The sequence below is a fragment of the Apostichopus japonicus genome, chromosome 2 (genome assembly GCF_037975245.1).
Source record: "Apostichopus japonicus isolate 1M-3 chromosome 2, ASM3797524v1, whole genome shotgun sequence".
NCBI classification, from domain to species: Eukaryota; Metazoa; Echinodermata; class Holothuroidea; order Aspidochirotida; family Stichopodidae; genus Apostichopus; species Apostichopus japonicus.
In genome coordinates, this window is record NC_092562.1 from 5,847,003 (window position 1) to 5,865,000 (window position 17,998).

Sequence of the window (17,998 nt, forward strand, 5' to 3'; positions counted from 1 at the left end):
ATTTAAAGCCAACTTACGTTAACCCTATCATGACGGTCCTCCCATAGGATTTGTACCAACAAAGTCTTTTGCTTTTAGTGCAACGTTTCTGTATGTTGCCGTGTTGGACGAATCAAACCGTAATAGTAATTACCGACTTTTCGATCCTTGTTATAGTCATTGCCTACTTTTGCAATCTATCATAATTTTGCAAGGTCGATAACAGTGACTACATAGTTTTCCCTTTTGGGAATTTTACTAAAAAGGCCAGAGGCAAGCAATGTCCTTAGGGCCCCAAAAGATTTACTTCAGAATCTACCGAAAATAACGCAGCTGCATCTGTATTTGACGCAGCTCCCAATGATATCAAAACAGTTGACAGCACACTACATTAGTAGTTATGTTTGCATTAGGGTTAGGTTCAGTGTTTCTAACCCTTATTACTCTAAACCTTACCCATATCATCAAAACAGCTGGCCGTACAATACATTTGGTGGTTAGTGTTAGCTTTAGGGTTAGGGTCAGTGTATCTAACCTTTATTACTCTGAACCTTACCCATATCATCCAAACAGATGGCCACACAATACATTGGTAGTTAGCTTAAGCATTAGGGTTAGGGTCAGTGTTTGTAACCCTCATTACTCTTAACCTTACCGAAATCATCAAAACAGTTGGCCGCACAATACATTGGTAGCTAGGGTTAGCATTAGGGTTAGGGTCAGTGTTTCTAACCCTAATTACTCTAAACTTTACCCATATTACCAAAACAGCTGGCCGCACAATACATTGGTAGCTAGGGTTAGCATTAGGGTTCATGTCAGTGTTTCTAACCCTAATTACACTGAACCTTACCCATATCATCCAAACAGTTGGCCGCACAATACATTGGTAGTTAGTGTAAGCATTAGGGGCAGGGTCAGTGTTTCTAACCCTAAACACTCTGAACGTTACCCCTATCATCAAAAAAGTTTGCAGCAAAATGCATGGTAGTTAGTAGATGAACCACAAATTACCCATTACTTTGGTCGTTGCAATAAATTTTACCTCTCCATTCCACTCATTTCCGACATCAAAAAAACTTTACTTCCATGCGCTCGCGAAACAGTTTTATTGCCACATGCCGAACAGCTTCAAATAATGGGCGTGGCATTGTAAAATAATATCTTTTAATTGTAATAATTCACTTAGCCTAGCAATTGATCACTTTTTAAGCATGCTTTATTCTCATTACCTAAAAGCCACAAATAATGCATGCATGAAAATTTATAAATTTCACAGACTTTTTTGTTTTGTTCATCATTTCCAAAATAAACTGCACCTAAATGTTGGTCTTTAAAGTCCTTGCTTAATTTGCATCCCTTTAACATTTGTTTTACCCTATAAGAACTCAACATATTTACCAAATAGTGTTTACTGTAAATACAGGTCTTCAATGTCAAAGTATTACTTACAATGATACCATATGTTGTCGTCCCTTGACAAGCCCCGTTGTACAGCTGTAGTGATATATGTCACTTTCCAATACTCCCATGAAACAGCTCCCCTCATCAGACTACAAGATTCTGGTAGCAAGGCGACCCTTCTCAACACACTTCTTGCCAACAATGAATTCCAAATTCACAACATTATGGCCCAAGGCTAATATTAGATTGTCAAAAATGAATTATATCCCATGCCATGTGTTGAAACGGAATAATAATCGAGCGCTTTACCAAGAGAGACACATAAAATCATATGACTCCTTACAGCATGATGTTTCAGCTAAGAGTGAGGTGTTTGCTCCAAACTAGCCTACATGAATTGGCTTTATCCATCTATTAGCGCCGATTGCAAAGAAAAGAATAGTCGCATCGATTATCACAGACAGTATGATCACCTTGACATTGATCAATTCTATAGCATTCTCAATCTACCGATACACCTGTCTCTATAATGCTGGCACATTCCTACTACATAGCCAAAATTACTGTACTAGCTATGGATAGTTCCCTGGATTAAAAGTTTTAGTACGCAAAGGCTTGTTCACTCATGCAAAATATGACCGAGCTTACTATCACCAATAGTAAAATACACTGGCTATCAACTCTTATGTAACACCATATCCTCATACCAGTTGGCCGCACAATACATTGAAAGTTAGGGTTAGCATTAGGGTTTTGGTAAGTGTTTCTAACCCTAATTACTCTAAACCTTACCCATATCATCAAAACATTTGGCCACACAATACAAAAAAAGCTTAGTGGCGCAATGAGTTTGACTAACCAACCATCATACATTTCGTACAATATCAAGGTTAGCCGCCAATATCCTATGCAATTTCAGTCTTGCTATGTGAAATCTTTGATTACACGCTTAAGTACTTAATTTATTTTGAATATAGTTAACGGTTTTTATGAAAGTTTTTAAATTTTAATGCTCACATCAATATAAACTGTCGAGATGTTTCACGCTACAGTGAGATCAGTTCACATTAGTAATGGACAATTAATTCTGAAGGCAACAAATATAGGCAGTAGGTTACTGTGGCATTGGTGACCTATACACTGCGAATCACTTTTGTTCGTAAATACTATTGGCATGGACAACATAAAAGCTTAAAGTTGGCGAAGGAGAACTGAATCCACAGAAGTCTTTTCAATCAAGTAGATCAGGTTTGGTATATTAAAGTTATTAGAAGCGTTCTCACTATGAACGAATCACTTATAGACACCAACAAGTCATATACTATCATTGCTGTTCCAAAAAACAAAGATAGTATTAATGTTAAACTGTTACTCTATTTGGTATTATTTATCATTGTGATTTCTTTTCAGAATCTTCAAACATTGACAACATTGTGTGTAATCGCCGGTGCCATATTGACTGGGTCTGAAGCGGCTGCTGTTCCTACTGGTTCTCTCCCGAAGGTTGGCGAGTGTTCCTTTCCCGACAACGAAGCTTATAATCGCTTCGTAGAAACCAGATCATCTTATTACCCATTCGAACCCGTTTATGGAGTTCAACTGTTCAATGAAACAGAGAGCCAACGTCGTGAAATCAACGAAGAGACGAATCCCTATGGCAGTGATGCAACCAAACTAGAGAACTGCCCTGCTGGCCAGAAACCTTCATCAACCTACAAAACCAATCCTGCTGTTGGTGGTACATGCCCCTGGACATACGACATTGACCATGATGCAGATAGAATCCCCACTACCATCGGTGTTGCCAGGTGCCTTTGCGATCAAGGCTGCTTGGATCCATTGACCAGCAAACCGCGCAATGACTTGGTTTGTCGCGCAGTAAAGTACAATATGAAAGTGCTCTACCGGGAAGGCTGCAGCAACGGATTATATCGATACAGATCATCCACGCTCGAAATACCTGTTGCTTGCACATGTATGCGATTAAGCTAAGAAGTAAATAAAAAATTCTTAAATCTTCATAGTGTCAATTATTAGTCGTGCAATTGGTTACCCAATGTAAGTTCTGCTTTTGTTTTATTTTACTCAGACTGTATTCTCTACTAACATTGTGAAAAGGTTTTTAAATCATCTTTCTATAAAGCGATTCTTAAAATCAAGCAAACTTCAAAACATAACGAGAACTGAATTCCATGATAGACATTATGAATCTATAACACATCATCAATCGGCCGGCTCGATCTTATCACCAGTATATAAAGCTAGATTAATCCCCCCATACACTTGGAAGCAGTGGCGGAGCGTCCATACAGTCAGGGGGCGGATGCCCCCCTCCCCTAACGGACTCAAATGGACTGCTGGCGCCCTTTTCAGCTCTTTACCACTTTTTACTTATTCGCGATTATTGACTTTTTTATTGCGCTCTCATCTACCTATTGACATTTGTCACATTTTGTTGGTGTAATTTGGCGATGAAACCTATTTATTCTTCGTTTTTCTGCAAATTAGCCAGGCCCGGGAAAGGGTCATTTCCGGCGATCTAGGGAGTATCTTTACTCAAAAAATGTCTGTACGCTACGCGCCAACCTGTGGTGGCGCTCCGCTTAGATAGTGTCGAAAGCGCCCCTACAGACCATTCTCGCCCCTCCTGACAAATACTCCTAGCTCCGCCACTGCTTGGAAGAACACATCAGCACTGTACATCCTGCAGTTTGTTGCGGTTGTGCAATGGCGATACGTCTTACTGCTCATATCTTCTAAGAAGATTATACAAGATTGAATTACATTCAAAAGGGCAATGGCGACTATTCAGGTATTGTTTAAGGGTTATTTAAGTATATGATTATTTTTGCCATTAGACCGTAATTCTAAGACAATAAAAGAGGATTGCGTCATGTAATTCTCAAAGTATGTTTGAATATGATAGTAACGATAAACTATTAAGAGCGCTCATCGCATCACTATCGCCACTTGAAACTGTTTATTTGGATCGCATGGGTATTGTAGTGGTTTGGTGTGACAATGGCGATATATACTTTTACAGTAAAAAGGAAAGCAACTAGTCGCTTTTAAGTATAACAAAAGCTGCTTTAAAATTAATGGAAGCCACATTTACTTTGATGAAGCCAGTAGTATATTAACCCTTCTTTAGAAAGTTATGCTTTATATATAAATATGATTAATGTGCTATGCACGAATAAATTCCCTCTTACAAAGAATGCAAAATATTTATGAAGGGCCATATCTTTCTTCTGCTAGATTATAATATAAATGTCTATTTTTATTATATAACACAGAGACTTGACCAGTTCGATTCTTCTACATATTAGGAACTATCCTCGTAAATATTTCCGTTTTTGTTTTTACTCTTTCACCTAACTGTAGTAACTTATTTTACAACACTCGTATTACACAATTCCCCTCAAAGTTCATTCCCCCAAAGTTCATGCCAATTACGGCTTTTTCCTGCAGAGTGCATAATATCATTCGTGTAATCTACGGATACACGATCGGTCCTACAGTTCCATAGACTTCCCTTTCCTCTCCATTTTCCCCGTCATATTGCGACATCTAATCCCAACCCGTGGAATGCTGTACTGACTCGCATTATTTATCGACCGGATGTAAATGTTTGAGCACAGGCCTGTACATATTTTTTATCATGTTGATTCAGTATTCTAATCTTAAGTATTCATAAGATTCATTGCTCTTAATGATCACCTAAGCTATAGAACAACATAGTCACTTTTTACTCTATTATTGACATACACGTTCTACCTAATCCATTTTCAAATAACTTTATAATTTATTGAAGTCAATGTATATCCTCGTTGAAACCATTTGAAAGCCTGAGAATTTTTTGCGATATTTAAGAGTTACAGTAATTGAATGTAAATGTCTGCATGTGAATAAAAATCACAATATCCGTGGTTAGGGACCTTCTAGTATATTGTTAGACTAAATACTGTAGTACAGCCCCTGTAATAGATGAAACTCGGCTGTTTGAGAGGTCATTTATCAAAATTAAATGTAGAACAACAAGCTTGGCAACTTGGTCTGATAGCATTCATGGTTTTTAACTGTCTATAACACATCACAATGGCTGTGATAATACTTCGTTATTGAGAGAAAGAAAGAGAATACATTGTCATCAACTACATTTGAACGTTTTATACCTTTATTTGGAGTACTCACAACTGTAATTCGTGGATCTGCATTTGCTATTTGCCACCTACATTCTAACTTTTTCCCCTGATCGTGTCGTTTCATACCTTTCAAAACAAGAAATAAATATTTTACCTTCAGCATAATTTGCAAACTTCTTTACTCCTTGGAAGAACAATAAAAACCCTTTCCCTCCACCCTACGTAGCTTACCACTCTCTATAAACTTAAGAAAAAGTAATTACCATCACTGTGCTACCATGAAATAATAAGTTTACCTTCAACAATGTTTCACTGCTTGGAGTAACAATAACCCCTCCCACACCCACACCCACCATCATCCCATATAGGTTACTACTGTCTATATACATAAGAAAAGAAATTACCATCACTGTGTAAAAGGTTGTTAATAGGATTGAAAACCCTTTCACAAACCATGACATAATCAGTTCACCTTTAACAATGTTTCACTGCTTGGAGTAACAATAACCCCTCCCACACCCACCATCATCCCATATAGGTTACTACTGTCTCTGTATATATAAGAAAAGTAATTACCATCACTGTGCCAAAGGTTGATAGGATTGAAAACCCTTTCACAAACCATTAAATAATAAGTTAATTTTCAACAATGTTTCACTGCTTAGAGTAACAATAACCCCTCCCCGCTCTCCACCTCACCTTCCATCATCCCACATAGGTTACTAAAGTCCATATACTTAAGAAAAGAAACGACCATCACTCTACCAAAGGTTGTTGATAAGATGGAATACCTTTTTTTTTTACAAACCATGAAGTAATCAGTTTGCCTTCAACAATCTTTCACTGCTTGGAGTAACAACAACCCGTTACCCCTCACCCCACTCTGCCCCCATCACCCCACTTAAGTTAACAATTACTACAAATTTATCACTACCACTGTGCCAATATGTTTTCTTTTCAAACTGTTTTCTCTCTAAATCGATGAGTTTGTTGCCAGGATTGAATCCTACATATTGTCCATCCACAGATGGAAATCTTTCCCTTATCATTAAGATGCAACAGGATGGAAATTCCACTCTATTTCCTCTACCTAGGCGACCAAACTTCCAGTAAATAAAATTTCTGTAAGCATAATGTCTGTATTTTATGTTGGTTCTGTTTTCTTCCAAAGCGAGATCATCCTCTCGCATGCGCATATTTACACCCGAGATGTGTACATTAAGGCAAATATCCCTAAATGCATCCGAGTAAGTTACACGTTGTTGCACTCTGTTCGTGCAGCACTTATTTTCCACATCACTTAGCATTTCTACACATTGCACACATTTACACCATGAAGGGACTTCATAAGAAGCAGTCACTTCCTCAGTCTGGTTTGGCCAGTGAGATCACATTGAGCATATGGGTTTCTATACGGAGAAGCTCCACTGCAACCATCACTAACTGTTCTCGTGACAATCCTTTTACATACATCTGTTGAAAAATTGAAAACAGCTTATTTCTTTCGATACAATCCTGAACAAATTAAGGGATAACCGGCAAATTGGCTGCTAGTTATAATGTTGAATATGTTTTTGGTCAAACTCACTACCTCATAACACTCTGAAAGGTAAAATGTTGGTATTTTGTGATTGCATGTAGCAGCAGAGTGAATGATGCAATCATGGCACTTCAAATACAAATGCTTTTGCCTATTTATGAGCTATTTCATTCAGTTCTTTACAGATGAACATCATCACAAAGATCTATGCCTTTTGATAGAATTATTAACACAGAAACCTTGACAGTGTGGAATATGTATCTTATCTACATAAATGTCACATTTTCAGCCAGTGGAATATCAATTTAAGAAAGAATTGAACACACATTTTCATTTGATTTCATACCAAAATAAACCAGGTAAGGTCAGACAAATTCCAATCGCAGCCATTCAAATGAAACAAAACATAATAGTCATCTTGATAGATAACTAGTTTGGTTATCATTGAAAGACAAAATGTGGTTTTCTTTAATTTCACAAAGACTGACATTACTGAGAAAGTATGCTTTTATTTTATAATCTTTATTTACTTAAAACCTTGAAATCTGACATATTTTGGAATGTTAATGTTTTAGCTGGTAATGTATTATGAGTTTGAGTTTTCCTTAAACTGCAATATTTTGAATGAATATCTTGTGTGAGTAAATGACTTTTGGATTATGATAAGGGGGGGGGGGGGAGGATTTCAGCCCAATCATCATGCATGGTGACATCGCATAGTTTGCTTTTGTTAGGGAACTTCATAAACCTAATATCACTCTCTCGAGATTTGAAGGTGTGTCTGACACTATGGTACAGACCAACTGCACCACTGTATATCTGACAATATATTTTGTTATAGGAATTCGGTACAACATAAATTATAAAGAGAAAATTAAGCAAATTTTGGTCTGATAACATTGGGCACAGTTGCACATTGTGACATAAACTTGTACTACACTATATTTTATGTATCATAATCTGCATACGTTATGATTTGTGTTGTCTAACTCTATGATCATCAAAGTAATGTAAATATTTAGTAAAGTAGAAAGTGTGTGCTATGCCAACCTGAAGTTGACATTCATTTATGTTTGAAGCCACATTCTGCTGCCAAGGTGCCCTGTCATCTTCACCTACTGCATGATCATTTGGTGTGACCTCACTCTCACTAGTGTCTGACAACTCCTGTGTTAAGAAGAAAATCAGAAAAATTATAAATGCAATCTTTCTAGCATGGCTTGCCTTGAGCTGTTGTGGGTGTGGATATCATACGGCAATGGTCTAGATATAATTATATAACAGGCTCGGGCTTTAATCTGTCAGGAGAATTGTTATTGATACAGTGTATATCTTCCTGATCGCACCCCACCGTAAAGAATCACTGCTGTGCGTACAGTACTATACAATACATATTAACACTTTAGTACTAGATTCTTACCAGGTTTGTATCAGGGCTTGTCATGCTAGTCACAACCATCCCCTAATGCTCTGCTCGCACCCCACGATATAGAACCACTGCTGTATGGACAGTATAGCACTATACCAGCTTAAATCCTATAGTCCTAGGTTATTACCATGTTTGTATCAGGGCTTACCATGCTGGACACAACCATCCCGTAATCCCACAACCATCCCCTAATTGCCCTCACTCTCCAAAGAATGTCACATTCTCGTCTAACCCTATTTATGTCAAGCGCCCAAGCCTAATTTTGTTTTTATTTGGTTCACTACATTGGCATGTAGGTATATATATATATATATATATATATATATATATATATATATATATATATATATATATATATATATCGAATCCCGGTTGAGGCTGAAAGTTTTTTCACTGTTCCAACTCATTACGATATATATATATATATATATATATATATATATATATATATATATATATATATATATATATATATATATATATATATATATATCGAATCCCGGTGGAGGCTGAAAGTTTTTTCACTGTTCCAACTCATTACGATATATATATATATATATATATATATATATATATATATAAATTTGCTTACAAGACTAGCCTATAGGCCTAATATGGTAATAATAAATAAATAATTTATTTGCTGATGAAATAGGGCCTTATGACACCCTCCTTCCTCCAAACCATGCATGATATTTATGATTCGTTTGCACGCCAAGAGCACCCTTACCCTTCGCATTATACCCGTTAATAATAGTACAGGCCTAGGCTTACTAATGACACATTTAGGCCTAGCCTACCTAAACGTAGACGCTGTGTTGACAGTTATTACTTTACTGTAGGTTTATTCTGGCAAGCTTCCCGTTTTGCCCCACTCGTACAGCAAGAATTGCAGTAGGCCCATAGTCCCTTGAACGGACACGGAAGTCAAAGTGAGCAACACTTTACCCTATATTTGTAGTTTAAACAGTTTGACAATCTTGTTAATTTCAATAGAAAATGAACTAAACCACAATGCTGTATAACCTTAAAAAAAGCTAGGCCTACTTTGTGTCTCAAGCGAATAAGAATAAAACATTCTGCAAAAATACCTACGAAGAAAGCTTGGCTTCTGTTACTTTGGGGCTCACTACTACTACACTATACACTACTATACACTATACACTATAGGCATATACTTACCGTAACTAGGTGTGCGCGAGTCCGTAGCCTAAACAATATCTCACTGCTACCCGATTAGCGCAATTTCGTACATTTCCCCAATAATTAATCTTGTATTTTAGCTGCAGATTAGTGCGCGAAACCAAATATCGCTATTACTCCATTATACTGCCTAAATCAAAGCGATCATTTACGCAATGCAATCGAAATTTGAAAGAGCATCTATATCTCCACTGGCATCTGGTGTTGAGTGAAAATCTTTGAAAAACATCCTAGAAGCAATTACAGCAAACCTTCCTCAAAACTCCTTAAATTGTCTCATATTTTGCAAATTATGGCTGGTGGCATGTAGTAAAATGCCTTCAGAAAGTACTTCAGGAGATGTTTGGCCCCCTTAAAGGTATATGGACAGATAGCAATTTTGCTATGAATGTATTGCTTATGTATGTCCGATCATATTCTCAATATAAACTGTTTAAAAATTTGCTCTAGTTTTTGAGAAATTAAGGATTAATTACTCAGATTAACGAAAAACAAACGCCTGAAAGCACGTTTCAAAAATTTGACTTCTGACACGATATCACGTAGAATCGAGAAGGGATAAGGGCATGCGTATATGGGGCACACGATGTGAAAACTCCGGATGTTTACATTGAGTCATCGAACTGGTATATATTGTGTATCAATCTATACCCAAAACACGTAATCGTTACCATTTCGTTCGTCGACAAATTTGTTTTCGTACATCCTTATTCGTTTATTCTAAACGTTGTTTAAAAGAGAATTAATTTGTTTACATTCTTATTCTGTATGACTACAACGATTTTCAATTTTATTTTGGGAAATACTGTTCAAAGTCTTAAGTTTGGAGAGAGTTTGGAGTAAGAATGCCGCGGCGTTGTAAAGTAGGAGGTTGCAGTAACACTAACAGTGGAAATATAAGCATACGTATTCTCACCAGTCAGTATTCAACAGACGCCGTGGATTTTCATGGCTGTCAGGTTCACCTTCCGAGTCTGTGGTGCTTTTACTTTCATCGGCTTCTGGCTGAAATTGGTAGGGCCTAATTTCCTCTTGGTTCGGAATTTCGTATTCCAAAGAGATTTCTTCCTCACTTGCTGTCCCCGTTTCGTCGTCCGAAACCTCTGGACTGGAAATTTCGGGTTGTTTTGAAGCTTCCATTTTCGAGGTTACCAAGCGAAATCAACGTTAAAAGATAGTGCGCAGAACTTCACATTTAACATACGGTCTGCGCCTCTCGATACTACGTCACAAAAAATCAATACGTAATGAGGTGGTTATCGATTCTTACGTTTTGTGAAGCTCAAAATTTCCCGATATTTTTCACTTTTTGAAATCGAATTTCAAAGGTTGATGGAATATGTGAAAAGTAGATGTAATTTGCTATTAAATAAAGTAAAGTTGTAGCTACCTGTCCATATACCTTTAAGTGGAATGATATTCTGACATGAAACACTATTTTCCTTCACGTTGTTTGTGTTAACGAACCCAATTTTATCCTACCGTTGCTGGCCTAGACTACATAAAATTGCCCATATAGGACTAGTCAAGTTTGTTCGAGTTGTCCCATAATCATTAACGTGACGTTACTTTTAAGGCCTAGCTATGCTGAAACTGGTGGAAGAGACTACACAACTTGAGATCAACAACCGATCCAGACACAGCTTGTGAACTCACTGCCAAATTAACACCATTTGATACAATTTTTTTTGTTTCCAATGAGAGTGGTCATTGATAAAAATCTAACTAGGCGACAGTTGATTTTCGTAAACGGCTCCTGCTCATTTCCAACGTAACTGAAGTATTTATTTGAAACTGAATCTCCACAACAACAAATATAACGAAAACTTCAACAACGGAAGCAAAGATATAATACCTTGATTCAAAATCGTTCATTCCAATAGCAAAGTTGTACACTTTTGTGCACAGGCAATAGGCTTGTATATGCAACGACGGATTCAGTTAGGGAGACAGTTAAGCCAATGGCCGTTTGTTCGTCTCTTGAATTCAGATCATATGGATGCCCATAAGCTAATTTCCAATTGCCCTAATTTCTCTTATGAGGCGAAACGCATATGTTATATAATAGGCTGTTCGGAGGGAGATACGGTAGGTTATGAAACAATGTTTCCACAATTTGATATCTGGTGACTCCAAATGAACTTTGACCTCCACAAACATCAATAGACTTGTTGTTCTTAGCGTTTGACAACTACATGCTAAATATGAGATTGGTCCAAGCTTCCCTTCTTGAGACATCGTGTTAAATAGATGGATGGATGGATTTATTTCCTCCAAAATATGGAAATTTGTAATGTAATGTAAATATATTCTTGTATATGTAAGCTTTACAGACGAACTTTAGTATGCAATAGAATATAACAGTATAAACTAATAAATATAATATCATAAAACTGATAATAAGTACCGGTAAAGCATAAATAAGTTATAAATCGATATGTTTACTACTTAAATCATGAAAAGAAAAAGAAATCAACAAATCTTAAAATCACAAAATCATAAAAACCGTAGTAGTGCTTGTAAAAGAGGTGCGTTTTTAGGCGTGATTTGTCGCCCTGTAGCAAAACACATAAAATATCAATATTAAAGTTACAAACAGAATACAGATAAAAATAAGTATAAATAAAACACAGAAAAATTGAAAAAGGTAAAAACATCAACATCAACAACATACATACATGAGAGATAAATGTACACATATGTATACACCCACACACACACACGCGCACGCACACACATATATATATATATATATATAACAAATACAAATACTTAGAAATATATAAATGCAAAACGATCTAGAAAAACAAGAAAATAAAACACAAGACAACCTATCGAACGAACCCTCAGGTTGAATTTAAAAGAGAAACAGAACTGGGTAAAAACGAAAACCTGAATGTGCAATGTTTTGACCGTGGCATAAGGAGTCTGCTACCTGAACGACAGAAGGCGTTTTGAAAAGAGGATGTGTTTACAACGTTTTCACAATTTGACCCCTGGTGACACCAACAGACCTTTGACCTCCAACAAAAACAACAGGGTTCTGTTACTTAATGTTGTACACCCAATATTAAATATGCGATTCGTTCAAGCTTCTCTTCTTGCGATATTGTGTTTACAAGCAAGGCTTCATACACACACGCACACACACAACAATAAACATGGTCTTGCAAAAAAAAAAAAAAAAGTGATACTTTCAATACATTTATTTTACCCTCTTGGATATAATTTTTAAGTAACATGGAATTTATCTCCGATGCGAGTATACAGTCCTCATATTTACATCTACATTTATTTAATAAATCAAAATACAATTACATGAAAGACGTCACATTTTAGTGGCATTATGACATCACACATTGGTTATAGTGGAATTATGACATCAGAAAATCACAATATGACCACCATCTGACGTAAGCAGACTTATTTCTTCTTACTATTGTTCGTCGGGGCTGTGGATAATAATCAGGAACTGTATCTTCATTTCATAAGATAAAGATAAAGGACCGGTTTCATCTTTAAGTTTCTAGTTGTTTCTGAAAATCTTGATTATTCTCTCCTCATCAGCTGCCCTTGTTATTCGATTCAGTGTGGTGTATGCTCTTGGTGTTCGTTTCTTTCAGGAATGTTTTCGTTATTGACTTCATTCTGGCATCTGTTGGAAAGAACATTTATAAAGTTGCAAACGTTGATCCAGTTCTCTATAGTTTTGAAGCACATTTATAATGCTAAAATAAGTCATGTTAGATGTAGATTGTTTGTGTTATGTTTTTCAGCAAACAAATCCCGTCTTTTCTGTTCTTTTCTTGTAATTTCTTCTTTCCTTTTTGCCTATTCAGTTAACTTTTCTGTTTTTGTTGTTGTTTGATTTCTTTTATATCAACTTTAAGTTGGCATTGCGATGCCTTGTCAACAACAATACCATGATCTCGTTAGAATATTTTAACATGTTTTTTATGATTCCGTATAGGAATAATGAACAAGTTGTGCACTTTATTTTAATGTATGTTGGGTTTGGGAAATAACTTCTACTATTACTTGAGCTAAAGTCAATCGAAAACTATCTTTAAAGTTATTAATATAGCACACTATTTGGTCATAAATAAAGTCAATACATTAAGATAATATCCTTGGCGATATTGTCCTAGTTTAATGTACCCTTTCAATGTCGTTACATTAGAGTATCCTGTAATGTCTAGTAATATTAAAGTAGGAAACATAGAGATATACTTACCAGACCATAACAAAGCATCTTTCTTGACTGTAACGTAGCTACAAGTAGCTTCTCTCCCTCCTCTGTCATCAATGTTGTCATACACCGTGCTGTATCTTCTGTCCGTTTGGTTGTCAACAACTGCTGACCATCTTCACTGTACTGTGTGATAATACCTTTTCCAGTACTATAATCTGTCTGTGACCACAAGATGTATACAAAACCTGCCCTGTCTTTACATATACTCAAAGGATACCAAGTCAGTCCGTCAATATCTGGTTTCGGAACCTCATATAGTAACTCTGCTTCTGTTTTAGATGTATCCATGGTTACAGCGCATGCAAATCTACTCTCTGAATCGCATACCAGCAGAACGCCTTCATGATAAAGGATATCTCTTGGCCATTTTATAACCTCTGGCAGCTTCAGAGCTCGAATGAAATTCAATTCTTCATCAAATATTAATAGCAATCCAGTATTTAGTGTACCTACAATAATGTGGCCACGTATAGTATCAGTAGTTATACACCTCGCCCACTTCGTACCCACCGTTATGTCATCAGAGAGGGGCGTGATTTTATTTTGAGTGAATGACCCATCATGAATATTATAAATACCAACCTGATTGGATCCACAAACCGAAGCTATCTTATCACGTGATAAAGCAGCACAGTAACGACCGAAATGAAGAGAGTTTCCTTTGTCTTCATCTATCTTGTTATGACGAATCTGGCGTCCTTGTCTGTTGATGACTGTGATAAATGAATGGTCAAGTGATAATCTCCCAGAAACGATGATGTTACCAGATCCGGTACTTGTTATACTAATTAAAAAAAACTCAGTAGTTTTGATCACATCAACATCAACAACAGATTCTACAGTATCCGATATATTTACTCGATCAATACACAATATTGGTAAATCATCAATTGTAATTTCAGATAAAGATTCAATTTCTGGAAAATCTTTCATTATATCCTCAACCAGAGGTTCACTCGCTGCTCTTATATCAGGAATACACTGTGCGTCTGTCCAGTGGTTATATGATTCAATGACACTCGAAGATATAGTAGAAAAATGTTCAAACTTCCTGACCCATTGATTACAGAGATCTGATAAATTTTGTGTTTCTCTAAGCTTGTGTTGCTGTTGTTCGTCTATTGTTTTATTTCTCTCATTCACTAATGCATCAAGTTTGTGAATTGTTTCGTCAATCTTTAATTCTCTGTTTTCTATTTCATTTCGTTTGATGTCCTCTGTCTCTTTTGATTCTCTAAGTTTGCTTTTAATCATTCTGTCGTACTCGTCTCTTATTTTTCTAATTTTCTCTTCCATTTCTGTTTCTAATTCTTTCAGTTCGTGTCGAGTACTTTCTTCAATATCTTTTTTGAATCTGTTGAATTTTTTCTGTTCTTTCTCTTTCTCATTCTGTAACTTCCTGGTCTGATCTTTGTACTGATTTTGCCATTTTGCTTTAGTTTCAGCGACAATGGACAGAACGTCATTATTCACTCTGTTGATTTTATCAGCAATGTTGAATACAGTATCTTTACGTTTACTTAGTTCTTCCAATATCTCCTTCAAGTGTTCCCTTTCGTCGTTCGCCACTTTCCTGACGTCACGAAGTTCATGACCTTTGTGTTCATCATAGGTACATGTCATACAAACGGGAAGGTTTCCGCATGTACAACAACACAACTTAGCCTTGTGTTCCGGGTGAATATGACACCTAGGAGCTTCCATCAATGATGCTAGTTTTTCTTGTGTCAGACTTTTCTCCTCAAGATCAATCAGAGCTAATACGTGTTTCTGATGTTTGACAAATACCTTCTTGGTCAAATGAAATTGATAACACTGAACACAAAGAAATTCTTTACATATAAAACAGTACGCTGTAACCTTTAACTTCTCCTCACAGCCAATACATTCCCTCTCTTCTTTGTTTTCAAATGTTTTCTGTAGCTGAATAAACTGCAGCATACTTTTCATATGGAAGTCAGTCTTGAATCCATCGATTCTATTGTTTGGTATTTTACAGACATCTTTACAAAGAGGACATTCAAATGTCCCGGCCTGTCCATCTATTATAGATTCCAGACATTGTTTACAGAATCTATGCAGACATGGTAATAGTTTCGGTTCTTTAAACAGATCCAAACAAATTGAACATTCGAAGAATGTATCTGCGATGTCTTTCCAAGGCGATGGGCAAGCCATTTTTGTCTCGAAATTTTAGCTGTAAAAAAGTTATTAAGATCAATGTTTATGAATATCCTTATCTGGAGTAACAAATTGAGAGTAAGAAAATTGAATACCTTTAATGAACTGAATTCAAAAAACTATTCTTTGTAACATACGGTATGACGGGTATATCTTGCCGCATATAAACACAGAAGTCGAGATATTGGTGCAACTCGATCACTGACATAATGGAACTGTTCGGGCTTAGGCTGATGACAAACACGACCTCATAGACGTTTATGGTGCAGGAACGATACCACCAACAGTGCACCATTCCTGTGGTACACTTTACCTCGATACAAGAACTAGATGACTTGCAATGACAATACATGATGATTAGAAGTTCACTCAAACAGTCAGTAACTTCAAGGTTTAGTGAATACGGTATATGGCATGATATCGATATCCTGTCATGTTAGGAATTTTTTAGTCCTAGTACTACCGATATTAACAGATATATACAAAATTTGACGATGATGCTAATCACCATTGTAATTTGGTTATATTATTTCCCACTTAATGGTATAATAAAATACAGATGAACTAATGAAACATGTTTGAAATTATCAGCGTTTTACATTTCAAGACTTACCTTACTTTAATGTTGACCTATTCCCTTAGTCTTGTATCAAACTACCTGGATTTTATTTTCCTTACGTTGTTACGAATCGGACCAAGAAGGAAATACATGAGAATATACGCAGTACAATGTACGTATATGTCCTATGGATACAACGCACGGAACTGAGTTTGGACTTTGATATCACGAAAACACCCACGCTGAACTAATATGGTTGGTATTTTTTTTATCAAAAGTAAACATTGCGTATATATATATAGATATATATATATATATATATATATATATGTATGTATGTATGTATATATATATATATATATATTATATGTATGTATATATATATATATATATATATATATATATATATATATATATATATATATATATATATATATATATAAATGAAAATCGTAATGAGTTGGAAAATCAAGATCAGTGAAAAAACTTCCAGCCTCCACCGGGATTCGAACCCGGGCCTCCCGCTTTGTGCGCGGACACAAAACTGGTAAGGAAGGTCGTTATTCCACTGTAGGCGTTTGTCACCTGTATCGAACAATACTAATTCTGTTTTTGGTGACATAGTTTGCCTCACGTACAGAATAAAGCTTGTACATATAAAACCAAACGTGCATGTTGTAGACATCTATATTACAAGGTGGTTTTTATTTTTGCGTGCAAAGTTGAAGAATGTTTCCTATTGGTTTAAGTCACAAAAAAGCCCTAAGTGACACGTGAATGTTAATTATGGATAAGTCTTTCTTAATTTATGTCTAATAACCTGTCAGATGGGACGTTTGTTACAATAGATTTATGACTGGCATATCAATTCAGGGACCAAACAGAATCACACTTGAAGATTTATAGGTGTGACTCCGCCCCTTGACCACGTCGGGCGAAGTTCACAATTGGACCCCATGAGGGGCCCAAGGCTGGCCCCTACACCCCACACGATACAGTTTTTGCGCCAAGACGCTCACTCCTTCAGTTTTATCCATGGTCAGTCATTTATGTTCCCCCCCCCCCACCCACCCCACTTTTCAATTGTGATTGATGCCCCTGTGTAATAGTAGCTCTGAACACAATTGTGTTAAGAACATAACTCCAAAATTACCCAAACTGATTTGGGTAGTGAATCTTTTTGGCATTGCCAGATTTGAATGAAGGACTATATAAAAGAGGGGTGCTGTCGTTGGGTCAATGAAGCTAACTCCTCCCCCGCCCGCCCGCCCGCCCTGTATGGGAGGGGGTGAGCTAGAGGTCCCAG

At 36.5% G+C, this 17,998-nt stretch overlaps 1 protein-coding gene across 1 annotated transcript in view; it reads right to left on the reverse strand.

Moving 5' to 3' along the window:
* Positions 1-6,430: 6,430 nt before the first annotated feature.
* LOC139975947 (uncharacterized) overlaps positions 6,431-17,998 on the reverse strand; it is a 12,562-nt gene continuing 994 nt past the window's right edge. Inside the window, exons 2-5 of the mRNA XM_071984253.1 lie at positions 13,935-16,149; positions 10,617-13,355; positions 8,119-8,235; positions 6,431-7,001 (exon numbers count right to left, since the gene is read on the reverse strand). Of these exons, the coding sequence (XP_071840354.1) occupies positions 13,344-13,355; positions 13,935-16,130 (2,208 nt within the window). The 5' untranslated portion in view covers positions 16,131-16,149 and the 3' untranslated portion in view covers positions 6,431-7,001; positions 8,119-8,235; positions 10,617-13,343. The remainder of the gene's footprint in view (positions 7,002-8,118; positions 8,236-10,616; positions 13,356-13,934; positions 16,150-17,998) is intronic.